Source organism: Vespula vulgaris, chromosome 1 (genome assembly GCF_905475345.1).
Source record: "Vespula vulgaris chromosome 1, iyVesVulg1.1, whole genome shotgun sequence".
NCBI lineage: Eukaryota > Metazoa > Arthropoda > Insecta > Hymenoptera > Vespidae > Vespula > Vespula vulgaris.
In genome coordinates this window covers 1,094,352-1,110,000 of record NC_066586.1, presented here as the reverse complement: position 1 = coordinate 1,110,000, position 15,649 = coordinate 1,094,352, and the positions used below count along the sequence as shown (strand labels likewise).

The window sequence follows — 15,649 nt, the reverse complement described above, 5'->3', positions numbered from 1 at the left end:
GGGTAAAGTCGACGAGTCGGAGGGTCGACTACGAAAGTTCGTTTGCTCTTTTCGCGGACGAACGGGACACAAGGCATCCCTATTTATATCTTTGCAGAAGCTTCGCTTAATGAGTCTAGGTGCTGTCGCGGCTAGTGAGATACGATCGGACGAGAACCGAGAACGGATATAAAAGCGAGGCAATGTCGCACCAAAAGAATCAACGGCCACGTATACAAACTGTCCATTCATCGGAACCAACGGCACGCGCTCTCTCGAATACTCTTACTCCGCCATTGTTGTTGTCTCCTCTCCCATCCCTACCCCTCCTCCACTGTTCTTCGTCATTGTTCATCGTCATTAACTAAAATCCATGATTTTCTAACAAGACGCTTGAAATAATTTTCTTCGATTTAGATTAATATTCATTTGAAATAATCAAAGGGATTCACGTAGATACATAGTAATTTTTATATAATTTTGATGTCATATTCTTTTTTTTTTTTTTTTGAATCCGGTTTCTTTTATAATTTCGATATTATAATGTTTTTTTTTCAAAGGATCATGTAATATCTGTTGTATTTATCGGTCATGGGTATAGGTGTTTTTTTTTTTTTTTTTATACGATATCATTTGTATTAACCATCTTTTTTTTTTCTTTATGTAATTACGAAATGTATTCCGAGATTATCGCTATTGTTGGAAAGATTAAATAATTTTGTTGAATTTACGATAATCGAATTTAGATATCGGATGGGTTTAGTGTAATATGATATATGTTGATCATTATTGTTTTCATATGTAATAACGAAATGTATTAGAGATTATTATTATTATTATTATTATTATTATTATTCTTGGAAAGATTAAATAATTTCGTTGAATTTACGATAATCCGATATACGTATATGGATAGATTTAATACGGTATGATGACGTATGTTAGCCATCATTATTTTTTATATAATTACAAAATATACTCGAGATTATCATGGCTCTTCGAAAGATTAAATAACTTTTTTTCCTTTTTCGAATTTACTATCATCGGGTTTAAGTATTGAATAAAAGGTGCTAAGATATATCAGTCATCATCGCTTTTATATAATTACGAAATATACTCGAGATTATCATTACTCTTGGAAAGATTAAATAATTTTGTTAAATTTACAATAATCGAGTATAGATATAGAATAGATCGAATGTAGTACGAGGTATGTTAGTCATCGTTCTTTTATAATTACGAAATGGTACTCGAGATTATCATTATATTTCTTCGAAGATTCAAATAAAACTTTGTTTTATTTTTTGTTTAAATTTGCAATAATCCATATGGTGTATGAGATTTGTACGTGGCACGTATAACACTGAAATATATTTTTAAATATTTATTCCTAACGCTTGAGCAAGTACGTAAATAACTGGATAAGCAACTTGCTTACATATTTATTAAAAAAAAAAAAAAAGAAATAAATAGAACAATGAAAAATAAATAAATAAATAAATAAATAAATAAATAAACGCCGATATAAGGCCATATATCGAATCGATGATCGCGTCGTTTCATTTTGAAAGTAAATGGAGGCGCGATTTCACGTGTGAACGAGGACAATGATAAAAACGGTAGCAACGATAGCGTTGCGTTCTTATCGGCATACGTAATGTAAACACAATGAGGATAATGTACCTCGAAGAGAGATCGGTATCCATGCATTATCGCTTATCGCGACACTCTGTCAATTACTTTGAGAATTCTTTTAGGAGATCTTTTCCTCTATTTTTTTCTTTTTTCTTTCTCCTAGACGAGTCATTAGATTTTGAAAACATTTATAATTTGAATTTTCGTACAAGAGAAAGAAGGAGAGAAAGAGAAAAAGAAAAAGTAAAACAACGGAGAAAAATATTGACTCGCACTGAGTAAGTTGCGAACGATAGTTTCCAAACGGCTTGCCAGGATCGTGTTCGCTCGCTCGGTTGTTAGTTCGGTGGTGTCGTTCCCGATCGAATTTATGTAACGGCGCGCGTTACCGCATTCCCCGTTAGAATTATTTTTCGATAGAACACCGCGATAACGTCATTGTGCGGAACACAAGAGCGGTACGAAATGTCGCTTCAAATTTTTCCCCGATTCACTCGACAACCGGTCTCTCTCTCTCTCTGTTTCTCTCTCTAACTGTCTTTATTTTTTATCGATATCTCTCCATCGTTTCTATCGTGCGTGGACAAAGTCAAAGAAATCAGTCGTGCCCGAATATTAAACGAGTTTGCGAGTTTACATTAATTTTATAAATTGCTAATAACGAAGTTAATTTAATCAAAATTTGATAGGTGGGTGTCGGGGAGTGGGAGGGTTGGATAAAAAGATAATCTTAAATTGATAACGAGACGAAATATCATACGAAATATTACTGTAGAAAAAGTGTTTACCTGTCTATATAAACAATCGATAAAAATTGGACACCTAGTATATATATATATACTTGGTGTAAAACAACAGTCGAAACGGTCTCTCGATCATCGAATCTCGAAACCGGATACAACCGATGTATCTTATGGTTTACTAAACGTACGTTATCGGTAAACTCGTTCTATACCAAATGAGTCATGAGTAACTCTTGTTACACGAATTGATGTGTACACACGCACACACAGATATATCATTTTTGAAAAAGAAATAAAAGAATAGAAAAAATATTATCATATACGACAGTGTGTTATTAAGTCGACTATATGAAAACTCGTTTATATAAATGTATATGTATATATATCTTGGTTAATTAACGAAAGGAGAACAAATCGAAAGTAGTCATTTGATTTACATTTTGTACTATCGACTAAATCTAATGTAGAAAAATCCGATTGATCGAGCCATTGATCTATCGATCGATTTAGAGGGAAAGAACGAAGTTTAGAGAACGATAAGATTTTCCAGGGAATAACCCATTGAAATCGCATGATCAAACTCGAAAGATTGTTCCCATCGCGACGACAACGCGACGACTCGAAAATGATAACGGTCAAGGATAAAGAGAAGGGGAGGGTGAGAAAAAGAGAGAGAGAGAGAGAGAGACAGAGAAAGAGAGAGAGTACTCGACACGTTCGCGCGTTTTCGACGATAGAAAATCAATGTACCGTGAGAATAAAGTATTCGTAAAGCTCGGCACTTTCGACGATTCCGTAGAAAAAGATTGGAGATACGTGCCAAAGACGTACAGTTTCACAAAACGTTTTGTGCGATACAAGCTCGAAACTCGACTTGCTGCGATCGTGACAACAACGATAACGCGCAAACGATTCTTTCCAAAAAAAAAAAAAGAAAAAAGACAAAAAAAAATGAATAATCCTGTCAATGTTTATCTTTCACAAAAAAAGAAAACGTGCCGGTAATTACAAAAATGGTCATAACATATTCCGACAGAATTATTTTCGATTATATAACAAAAATATTTAAGTATATTTATTCTCGAAAAAAAAAAAAGAAAAGAAACGTTTGTCTTTTATAAAAACATTTGATAATTTTAAGAGAGAATATATTTACGTCACTTAATGCCTCGAACTTAATGGCTATTAGAAATTGGTATTTCCGACAGAGCATAAAAGAAAGATGTAATCAATTAATTAATCTAATCGATCGCAATTGTAATTCGACGTGGATAAAGAAGAAAACGATCGTATCGACCGATAGATTTTCCTCTTCCTCGATATCGATCTTCTAAAAATATATTGCACATGATTTATATTGCATATAAATGTAACGTTTAGAACCTATCGAAATTGTTTACTTTTTATAGCAACTATTTCTTTCTCTTTCTTTCTTCCTTTTTCTTCTTATCCATCTCCTTCTTTTAAAATCACCTACCGAGATCATCGTTGGTAACGATTCGCGAAGTTTTTATATTCGCGAGAGGTGTAAATCACGTGGCATGAGTCGTTAAAAATTTCATAACTTCAACTTAAAAATAACTCGTGCGTCTCGTCGTATCTATTATAAATACGTACAAGTTTTTACACACGGACGGGCAGACAGACAAACAGACAGACAGACAGACAGACAGACAGACAGACAGACAAACAGACGGACGGACGGACAGACTCATACAAACAGATACGCGCGCATGCATATATAAAGCAAAAAGAAAAAAAAAGAGAGAGGATAAAAAGAAGTAGAAAATAATTTTAGTTTCTTGTCATTGTTATCACGTATTGAAGTAAGTAAGTAAGTCAGTAAGTAAATAAGTAAGTAAGTGAGTAAGTAAGTAAGTGAGTGAGTGAAGAACGATAAAGTAGAGGCCGGACGATTAACATCGATTGAACGTGAAGCTACTTTAGTCACTTTAGTCCTTATAGTCGTACAGACGGGCATTAAAATTGATAGAAATAAAATGTTGCCCTATGGTGTAGAGAAATGCGCAAAGTAATATAATAATAACGATAATAATAACGATAACAATAATGATAATAATAAGATAAATAATAATAATAATAATGATGATGATGATGATGATAAGAGGGAGAAAGATGGACAAAGATGATTGGCGAGTAGTAAACAAACGCATGAAAGCATGGCGTAAAGAGACAGAGAAAGAGAGAGAAAAAGGACGAAAGCAAACAAAATAAAAGGAAAAAAAAAAGAAAGAAAGACGTATAGGAACGATCCACGAAGTAGTCGCGAGAAAGGAGGGGCACGTTGAAAGCATACCTGAAGGCATAAGAGGGTTACGTTCACAGTAGGCGTCATTAAGGCGGGAAAGAAGCTTCTTTTTCAAATACCCTAGAGATAGATCTTTCTCGAAGGAACGTGTAATAGAAATAAAGAAATAATAAAATAAAAAGAAAGAGAAGGAGGACAAGGAGAAGGAGAAGGAGAGACAAAAGAGGACGAGGATGGTCGCGTGACCGCACGTGAGCTTAAAGACGAAGAAGAAGAAGAATCAGAAGACGAAAAAGAAGGACGAAAAAAGGATAACGAATTAAGAAAGATAGAGAAAGAGAAAGAAAGAGAGAAAGAGACGGAAAATAATCTCTCACAGACGTACATGCATACGTACGTACGCACATACACGCAAAAACTAAAGACATATATACGCACACGCACACGCATACACGTCGAACGAACGAACGAACGAACGAACGAACGAATAGACGGACGGACGCACGACGTGTAAAATAAGAAACTCACTCCAGAAATAATGCACAGTATCCATCCAAGCCGCGGCGGCGATGGTGGTGGTAGGGTCGTGCTTCTTCTGGAGCTTCTCTAATACCTCGTCGTCTCTCGCTATGGGAGAATAGAGAGAGGAAATAGAAGAGGAGGAGGAAGAACGATAGCCCGTCGTCGTCGTCGTCTTCTCCTTCTTCTTCTTCTTCTTCGTCTTTTTCTTTTTCTTTTTCTTTTTCTTCTTCTTCTTCTTCTTCTTCTTTATCGTCCTCCTCGAATCCAGGAGACGAAACAAGGCGTCTCACGACCACGGCGTCCGTCGGCTTCGTCGTCGACTCTCGTTCTTCTTCTTTCAACTCTTGCGACGCCGTCGTCGTCGTCGTCGTCGTCGCTCGATCGACGACGACAACAACAACAACAACAACGATAATAACAACGGTCACGACAACGACAATAACGATAACGATTTTAATATTATTATTAATAATAATTATGATAATAATATTAGTAATAATAGCGACTACGCCGATGACCACCCACGACGATGGATACTATTGGGTTTCTTCCTTCCTCTTAACTTCCTCTTCTTTTTCTTCTTCTTCTTCTTCTTATTTTTATTCTTCCTCCTCTCTCTCTCTCTCTCTCTCACTCCCTCACACACACAGTCTTTCCCTCTCTCTCTTTCTCTCTCTCTCTCTCTCTCTTGTATTGTTTTTCGTCCTACTATTTATATCTGTTCTTTCTTTTTCCTTTTTCGTCTCTCTTAACTCAAACTCCAAACTTTTCACGTTGAAGACAGGGACAGCTGAATACTAAGGGCATTCCAAAGAACTATTATATCCGACGATTATCAATCGATTCTCACACACACGACGGTCGATCCGATCGGTCGGTCGATCGGTCGGTCAACACCTTTCCGAAAGGTCAGCCGTCGCGACCGGCATGCTTCTTCGCGTCGCGAACATAACAACGCGACGCGATTCTCCGTTCCCGATCTCCCTTCTCTCTCTTTCTTTCTCGTTCTATCTATCTATCTATCTCTCTCTCTCTCTCTCTTTCTCTCTCTCCCTTCACAACCTCCACCTCCACGTCCACATCCACCACCAACCGGCGAGGCGCGCGAATTTCGCGGCTTTCGCGCTGGCGAGTTCCCGCCTTCGAGTTTGTTCCACGCACACGCGGCAAACGATCGCGGGGAACTGGAGAGAGAGAGAGAGAGAGAGAGAGAGAGAGAGAGAGAGAGAGAGAGAGAGAGAGAGAGAGAGAGAAAGAGAGAGAGAGAGAGAGAATTACGAGAGACAGGGATCGACGAAAAGAACGCGAACGAAGGGGGTGATAAAGATAAAAAGAAAACAAAAAAGAAAAGAAAAAGAAAAATGACAGGGTAGAGAGACGGAAAGAGATAAAGAGAAAGGATAAAACAACGGACTCGAACGTCCGTAACGTGAGAAGATAGAAAGGGAGAGAGCAAATTATAGAAATAAAAATAAAGAATGAAAGAAAAAGAAGGCAAACCCAACCCAGACGTTACACTTTTTAGTGCGCTTTAGTTTTATTCTTCAACGTCAAAATGCGCGCGAAAAATTTGTCGCATCTTCTATCTCTCTCTCTCTCTCTCTCTCTCTCTCTCTTTCTTTCTTTTTCTTTTTCTTTTTCTTTTTCTCTCTTCTTTCTTCCTCTCTTTCTTTTTCTTTCTTCCCTTCCTTCGTACGAGACAGAAGAAGAATCCCTTCGTTATTACTTCGTTTCCCGCACTATCATCATCATCATCATCATCATCATCGTCATCATCATTATCATCATCATCATCATCATCATCATAATCTCGTCCTCTTCTATATTATTGGTTATCGACGATTCACGAAACAAACGATCGAACGAACGACACGAACACGAACACGAACACGAACAACTTCCTTCACAAATTTTCTGACTTGACACCCTTGTTTTATTATCAATTTGTATGCGCGCGCGCGCGCGTGTGCATGTATGTGTGTGTGTGTTTGTTCGTTCCTTTTCTTTTTCCTTTTTTCTTCTTTTCTCTTCTCTTCTCTCTTCTCTTTCGTTCGTCTTTCTTTCCCTTATTTTGAAATATACATATATATATATATATATATAAATTATATATATAGATATATATATATACACACACGCGAGCGTATACGCACACACACGCAAGCGCGCGCGCGGGCGCGCTGTCCGAGTAAAAAAGCGCGAAGAGTAGGGAGGGGGGTCGAACGAACCACCGAGGGTGGCTGGTCGTACGGTCACGACGGAAGACCGAAGAGTGAAGAGGGGGTGGCGACGGGGTTCGGTGGAGGGAGGGGGTTGGAGAGAAGGCGATTCACTGAGCGCCCGCGATATCTCTCAGCGGGCACGCGTCCTTTCGCAAGGTTTTTTTTTTCTATCCTTTCTCTCTCTCTCCCCTTTCTTTCCGTTTGTCTCTTTCTCTCTTTTTATACGTATATATATATATATATTTTTTTTTTCTCTCCGATATTTCGGCGTGCGATTTTTCCGCACGCACAAGCCGCGTTCTTCCCCTTCTCTCTCTCTCTCTTTCTTTCCCTCTCGCACGCGTTTCGATCGATAAATTCACCGAACGGACACACGATATTATATCGTCGTTAGAAGGATGATGAACGTGACGAATAATAAGAAAATGAGAATAGAAAAAAGGATAGATTAGCAGAGATGAGAACGTGGAAGAGACGGAACGTAGCTAAGCGATTAAAGAGAGAGAGAATATAATATAATATACGGCAACGACAACGACGACGACTACGACGACGACGACGACGACGACGACGTGAACAATCTAAGATCGGACGTTAGAGAACTAACTGACGTAAGAAGCGCAGCGCGCGAGCGAACGGCCTGGCAGGCGGGTACTACTAGGCAAGAGGTACGTCGTTCGAACGTATCTGTCGCCTCGTCTCTCTCTCTCTCTCACACACACTCTCTCTCTCTCTCTCTCTCTCACTCCTCGTCGTCACGGCGCGACGCGCTCTTCTCTCTCTCTCTCTATGTCTCTGTCTCTGTCTATCTATCTATCTATCTCCCTCCCTCTCTCTCTCTCTCTCTCGCTCTCGCTCGTACGCTTCTCGACCGAAGGCGAGGGTGGGGGGAGGGAAGAGAGAGGGGGGAGGACGCACGCAGCTCAGGAACACACCGCCCGCCGCCGGACGCATACGCCGAGCGCGCGCGCTCGTCGTCTCTTCCTAACCTCTTCTCTTCCTTCTCTCTTTCTCTTTTTTTCTTTTTCCTTTTTTCTTTTTTCTTTATTTCTTTCGAGTATACTAGATCTATCTATCAACGTAAGAAATTAATTCGACCGATACGATCGTTGTTTTCTTTTCTTTACTTTTCTTTTCCCTTTTCGTTTTCCTTTGTAATACATTTAAATATTTTTTTTCTTACGACAACAGAGACACACCATCACGCGCACACCGTACACACGCACGTACACGTACAGACACGTTGGATATAGGATACGTGTAAGAGCACTTGGGAACGACGACGAGGACGATAACACAGGGTGGATTATTAGAAAGAGATATATGGAGAGAGAGACAAGAGAGAGAGAGAGAGATGGAACGTACACCCGTAGAAATAAAACACACCGGGCTCCTTTTACTCGAAAATCGGAAGAACGCGGGAGAGCCAGCAGCAGTGGTAATAGCAGCACCAGCAGCAACAGCACCAGCAGTACCAGTAGTAGTAGCAGTAGCAACAGTAACGTAACAACGGCAACAACACACCAGTCAACAGCGAGAGCAGCGGACTCGCTGACAACGCGTCAGAACGCCCGTCAAAACGAGCCGACGTTTTATATGTATCTCGGAGTATTCTTTTGAAGGCAGCGTGCGTCTAACGCGCGCGTCATAACTTCTCTCTCTCTCTCTCTCACACACACACTCTTTCCCTCTCTCTCTCTTTCTATATATATATATGTATCTATCTATCTATCTCTTGTCTCTCGACGTATCACGCTCCCTCTGTCTCGCTCGAAATTCGTGCTGCGTGGTCGTTCGTTCTTTCGCTCGCTCGTTCGCTCGTTCGTTCGTTCGTTCGTAAGCACGTACATACGTTCGGTCGGTCGGTCGGTTATATCGTTGTCGTCGCTGCTGTCGTCGTCGTCGTCGTCGTCGTCGTCGTCATCGTCGAAGAAGCGTACATAGCGGCAGCCGCCGTACGGGACGCCACCGCCGGGAGAGAGCCAACGGGCGTGGACTGGAGCGAGTGAGAGAGAACGAACAAGAGCGAGACCGACCGAGAGCGAGAGCGAGACCGACAGAGAGAGAGAGAGAGAGAGAGAGAGAGAGACAGAGACAGCGAGTAAGACGCGGTGTAACTCGCGCGACACGGACACGTTCGACACTCTTTTCTTTCGTCTTACTTACCACTGGCCGAGCTGACGTGGCGTCGAGCGCGCGCGCGCGACGTAGCCCTTTATCCGGACGGATTAAATTCGCACGGTTATATCAGCGCGCAGGGCTGCACCCCGGTAAATACGAGCGCAGTCACCACTCTTGTTTTTGGTATGCCAGGAATGGCACAAAGAATCTGGACAACGCACACGCCTGCTGCGCAGCCGGTCTGCGCACACGCTGACACCGCTTATGCGGCCGCGGGAGAAACCAGAAGCCGAGAAAGGCCGAGAACGCCCGAACCTTCTCCCACCATTTGACCGAGCGACACCGAACTCTCCCCACTCCCCGCGCTCACCCCGTTCAGTCGCGTCACGCACGTAATGGAGCTTGGATGCGCTCGCTTCTCCTTCTCCTCCGCCTCCACCTCCTTCTCCTTCTCCTTCTTCTCCTTCTCCTTCTCCTTCTCCTCTTCTCTTCTCTCCTCACTTCACCTTCTCCTCCTCCCCTCCTACTCCTTTCTTCCTTCCTTCCTTCGCTTCCGCACGCGCGCGCTCCTCACTACGTTCGACCGACCGACCGACCGACCGACCGACCGACCGACCGACCAACCAACCAACCGACCGATCGACCGACCGACCGACCGTTCGTCCGTTCGTTCGTTCGTTCGTTCGTTCGTTCGTTCGTTCGTTCGTTCGTCCGTTCGTTCGTCCGTTCGTTCGTCCGTTCGTCCGTCCGTTCGTTCGTCCGTCCGTTCGTCCGTCCGGCCGTTCGGCCGTCCGTCGTCGAGTCGAGTCGAGTCGACTCGAGTCGAGTCGAGTCGGAGTTCGAGAGAAGCACTTGTTGAATTTCAGGGAGCTTGCGTTTTAGCCTTCCCCGTTAACCGACCGACGCGGAATCGGACCGCGTGCGCGCGCCATTTACGAAACGTTCCTTTATATCCAATATACTTCCTTTTAAACGATCCCTTACCAATCATCGTTTTTCTTTCTTCTATTTCTAAACACGCGTAATCCGATATTTTCTATCGGATTAATCAACGCGTTTCGTCGTATACACACACGCACATATATATATATTTATGCATATATTTGTATATATTTATTAAAAGGACAAACTAAACGTTCGTTTACCTCTTTTATCTTCTTTTAGATACAAACGGAACTCTTCAACGAGTCTCTTGGATTTCTTCGTCGATCGAATATACTTTTCTTTTTTCTCTTGGAAATATTACTCGATCTTCGTTTGGATTCGTTATCGATCGATTTAATCGGTACACACAAATTACGCGTTATCGCTTTTGAAAGAAAGACTGGTTCAATGAAATCGCTTTTTGAATTAAGTATTTTTATATCGGTTAGTTCACGGTCATTTGATGAACAAATATGGATAGGTAGAGAAAAAGCGAATTCGATACGTCTCGTTGGACTATATAAAAACGATATTCATCCTCCCGACGTCGTTTCGTACGATCGTATAAAATCCCCTTTACGATTCCGTGAGTCTCGGCGTTCTACGTTAGCCCTTTCCTTTTCCTCGTATCGTTTACTTCACGTGTAAAAGGGGCTAACCGTGTTCTTTAATGGATCCGAGGGATCGACGCTCGCGGCAGGTCGTCGGGTTCTACGTGGTAAGTGACCCACTTTGGGACGACAAGTGCGTCAGCTTAAGATCACGAAGCGACGTTTATGTTCTCTCCGTCGTTAAGTAAACGACACCCTCGGTCCTATACCGTCGTCTATTTCCCACCCTGGACCTTTCTTTACCTTTTCTTCTATCCTCTTTTTTTTTTGTTATTTTCTCTCTCTCTCTCTCTCTCTCTGTCTGTCTGTCTGTCCTTCTGTCCTCCATCTCTCTTCTTTCTGCTCTCTTCGTATTTTCTCTCTTATATTTTGTTATCTTCCTATCGCTATAAAAACGATACCTGCAAAAGATTTCCGCCTTTTAAACTCTTCTTTTATTCCCGACGAAATAAGATTATTCGTTTGAAGCGTTTATAATTCAATATAGTAACAATTTTTATTTTGGATAAAGGATGCTTGTACTTTCTTACGTATAAATAAATAAGTAATGTACGTATGTACGAAGAACGTAATTAATTAGTAATCGGTTTATTTGTAATGTACGTGTTTGTTAATTTTTACGTCGTTTATATCAATACGTTTGTATCAAAGATCGGAGAAGATAGACTTTGAGATACTGTTATCTATACGGTATAACTTTACTTCGTTTCGTCGAAAAAGTCGAGAAATAGTATATTTTTATAGAAAAATAAATTTCGTTTCTTCTTGAGGAACGATAGATAGAAATTAATTTGTTTTCCGTCATATGTTATTTCGTCGAATAACGTCGGTTCTATTGAAAACAAAAACGTTTCAAATTTTACGTTCTATGCGTGTAAAGAGGGCTAAAGGGACGGGAGGGAAGTTGACCGAACGAAACAACAAGCGGGGAGGATCGTTTTATATCGTGATGAATTTATTTGCTCGATAGAAGTAAATTTTACTTCTCGATACGTATGTGTATATGTGTGTGTGTGTGTCTCTCTCTCTCTCTCTCTCTCTCTCTCTCTCTCTCTTTTTGTGTATGTGTTTCTGTTTCTGTTTCTATTTGTATTTGTATTTGTGTGCTTGCGTGTAGTACATCGACGCGTTTCACCCGTTACGCGGGCACTTTGTCATCGCTCGGCTGTATTTAAATTAACTGACAGATAAATTGACCGGAAAGAGAAACGACCGAAGCAGCTTTTACTCGTTCAACGTAATTTCCACGAATCAAGGTTCTTCAAGTTTTGTTTTTCGGGTCGATAAACGTTCGAAATATTTTCGTCAAACGAATGTCGAATTTTGTATTATCTGGCAATAGAGTTATTCAAAAAAAGAAATAAAAAGTGAAAAAGAAATAAATAAAAATTACTCTTATTAATTAATTATCATAGTTAATTATATATATATATATATATATATATATTTAATTATCATAGTTAATTATATATATATATATATATATATATATATATCGTATATGAACATTGTTAATTATTACAATATTATAACGTATGATTCTTAGTCTCAATATTAACTACTAGTATAGAATATCTTCCTAGACAGAGAGAGAAAGAGCAATTTGTTATATTTCTTTAGTTAAATCAAGTATTCACACGCAAATGTCAATGAGCGAGATACTCTTTTCGTTAGTATTGTAAAAGATAACTTTCGTGTCCTTTTGTTAAAATTTTTTCTCTCATCTCCCTCTCTCTCTCTCTCTCTCTCTCTCTCTCCCCCTTTCTCCCCTTTTCTCTTTTTATTTCACATTTACGAAATTTACGTAGGATGAATCGTGGAAATGAACTAAGAGCCGAATAAAAACAAAAATGGGGGTTGACACGCGTATCGCTTGAATCACGTTGGATCGAAAGTAACGAGTGAGAGGCTTTTATGGAAAAGGTACAAAAGTGCTCGTAATTAACGTTTTCAAACGCGTTACTCCAACGACGGCGACGCCGGGGCGGCAATGGTTGGGGTAGTGACGATGGAGAGGGTAGTAACGGTGACTATGGCGGAGACAGGGGTAGAAACAGGGGCGGGGGTGAGGATAAAGGTGGGGGTGGCTGCAGGTTCCTTTTGTACGCTCGACCCATTGTACTCGACAAACGCCACGAACGAACAAACAGCGTGCTGCATTTTCTCTGCGCGTGAAAATGCGCTTCCTCGTAAAGGTAAAGTCCTCGGAAAAATCCTCGTAAGTTTTTCTTACGATTTTCCGAACTATCAAAGCGAATCTAAAGCGATCCTGAAGCTTGTTGGAAAGAAACTCTTCTTCTGTTTTTATCCTCCCCTCCATTTTGTTTTCTTTTCATTTTTTCTTTTTCCCTCTTGTCGTGCCTTTTTTTATATCGCACCGACTCGTCAATCATTTTATTTCGTCTTTTTACGAAGGCATTAATATTACTCTGTACCTCTACATGATTTTAACGATAAATAAATTTTATGTGGAAAGGAAATTATTTATTAATATTATTATTGTTATTGTTGTTGTTGTTGTTGTTATTATTATTAAAGAATCTTTCGACAATATTATATCATATCATACGTAGAACTCGTATGGATTGTATGATTCGAAAATTTTCCACGTATTTACGTTCATAATCATATTATTTATAAAAAAGATATATATATATATATATATATATATATATATATAATTATATTTATGAATTGAAGACTCAATCTAAAAAAGAAAAGAATGAAAATAGTTTTTAAAAGTACGTACAAATAATGAATTACATTTATCGAACGTATGTACGACAATAATATAATATTTTATTAGTCGAGAGAAAGAAAAAGAAAAAGAGAAGGACACACACACAGAGAGAGAGAGAGAGAGAGAGAGAGAGAGAGAGTGAGGGGGGGGGGGATAGCTATACGATACGTACGAAGCTGTAAACAGGATACCCTTTAGGGTGTAGGAAAATCTTCGAGCAGTTATCTCATAGCCCAATTTCAGCATCTACGAGAGGAGCAAATATCGTCGCGTAGCTTCTTGCAAATGGCCGAAGGTGGAGCTCGTGGCAAAGTCACGTAGACAACAGGTTTCTAACGGTAATTAGAAACGAGAGAGAGAAAGAGAGAGAGAGAGAGAGAGAGAGAGAGAGAGAGAGAAGGAAACAGAGAGGGAAAGAAAGAGAGAGAGAGCTTCTCTTTAACAGTCGAGAAAGAATGGTTAAGAGAATGCAAAGCTTATCTTATTTTAATGGGTTCAAAAGAAGCAGCTAGGAAAGCTCTCTCTCTGTCTTTCTATTTCTCTGTCTCTGTCTCATTCAAATTTTGCACACAGAGACACAGTCGACATAGACGATGAAATCGACGATTATCCTTCCCTTTATACCCTCCATTTATTCGAGCTATTTGGGCTTTCGCCGAGAACCGAGGCAAATCTCCCATCCCTTCGTCCCTACTCCTGTCCTCGTCCCTGTCCCTGTCCCTGTCCCTGTCCCTGTCCCTATCCCCATCCCCATCCCTATCCCTATCCCCTTACCATCTCTATTTAACGTCCGATAGTCGTAAAGTCGTAAAATCTTGAACGCGATCCTCGTTTGCATAGTGATACACCATGGCTACACTAATTGAAAAGGCATAAGCGAACAATGACGATTGGCATCGTAAACAGAATATTGCTTTTGTGTGTGCCGTTCACTTTCCAGTCGACCGTTATAACTGATAATCGTTAAGCAAAGAAATAAGAAGAGAAAGAGAAAGAGAGAAAGAAAAGAAGAGAGAAAGAGAGAACGAATATAAATTTCTTTCTTATTTTTCTTTCTTTTTTTAATCTCTTCTACCTTCCTCTCTCCCTCTCTCTCTCTCTCTCTCTCTCTTTCTTTTTCTCTCTCTCTCTCTTTCTCTGTTCTTTAGAGAAGACGATACACGCGATAGCTGCAACAGAGCCATTCCACGTTATGCAACGATGCACTTTGCATTCGGTCTCATCAGTTAACTTTACCTGGAATCGAGGGTAGGTTCATCGACATCATCAACGATTACTCGTAAAGTACCTGACTCCTCCTCCTCCTCCTCCTCCTCCACCTCCTTCTTCTCCTTCTTCTCCTTCCTCTTTCTCTTCTTTTTCTTCTTTTTCTTTTTTTTTCATTTTCTTCTTACAAATTTGCAACGTCGTCGGTTTAACAAGTACTTTACAAATACATAGTTATATACAGGGATAGAAGAAAGAGATTCTTGTAACGCGTATTCTAAGAATGCAAAGTTTCGTTATAAAAGTTTTCAAGGATAAGAATGTAAGGAGTAAATAGAAATCGTTTAATTCGATGTTTTACCGATATAGCTTCGATTGCATTCGATTGTTGTTGTTATTATTATTATTATTATTATTACGTTTGTTCAAAAGAGTAGAGAAAGAGATAGAAATAGAATTATACAACGAAACAACGATCTTTTACGAGAGTGCTCTCCCTCGGGAACCGATAAAAGGTCTCTTTTCTCTGGTTATATCCTATCAATGTACCTTACTTACTTACACTCTAACCATTGATTCCAACTCGATTCTAATTTCTACCTCTTAAAAGGCTTTCCTTCCTGCAAAAACAATCGTCTGGATGTTCCGTTATCTCTCTTCTTCTCTACGATTATTTT

The 15,649-nt window shown here is 40.1% G+C and overlaps 1 protein-coding gene across 14 annotated transcripts in view; it reads right to left on the bottom strand.

Moving 5' to 3' along the window:
* Positions 1 to 10,211, bottom strand: part of LOC127063676 (protein scalloped) — a 163,308-nt gene extending 153,097 nt beyond the window's left edge. For 5 of the 14 annotated variants that reach the window (XR_007781447.1, XR_007781457.1, XM_050993702.1 and 2 more), the window contains exons 1-2: positions 7,895 to 8,729; positions 5,155 to 7,213 (exon numbers count right to left, since the gene is read on the bottom strand). Coding sequence is in view for 1 of the 14 variants with exons in the window: in XM_050993800.1 (XP_050849757.1) it covers positions 5,155 to 5,179 (25 nt within the window). In the remaining 13 variants the exon portion in view is untranslated. Of the gene's footprint in view, positions 1 to 5,154; positions 7,214 to 7,894; positions 8,730 to 8,756; positions 9,200 to 9,222; positions 9,503 to 9,536 lie in introns of those variants that run through there. The other 9 variants (XM_050993713.1, XM_050993736.1, XM_050993747.1 and 6 more) reach the window with 9 other exon arrangements.
* Positions 10,212 to 15,649: the final 5,438 nt, after the last annotated feature.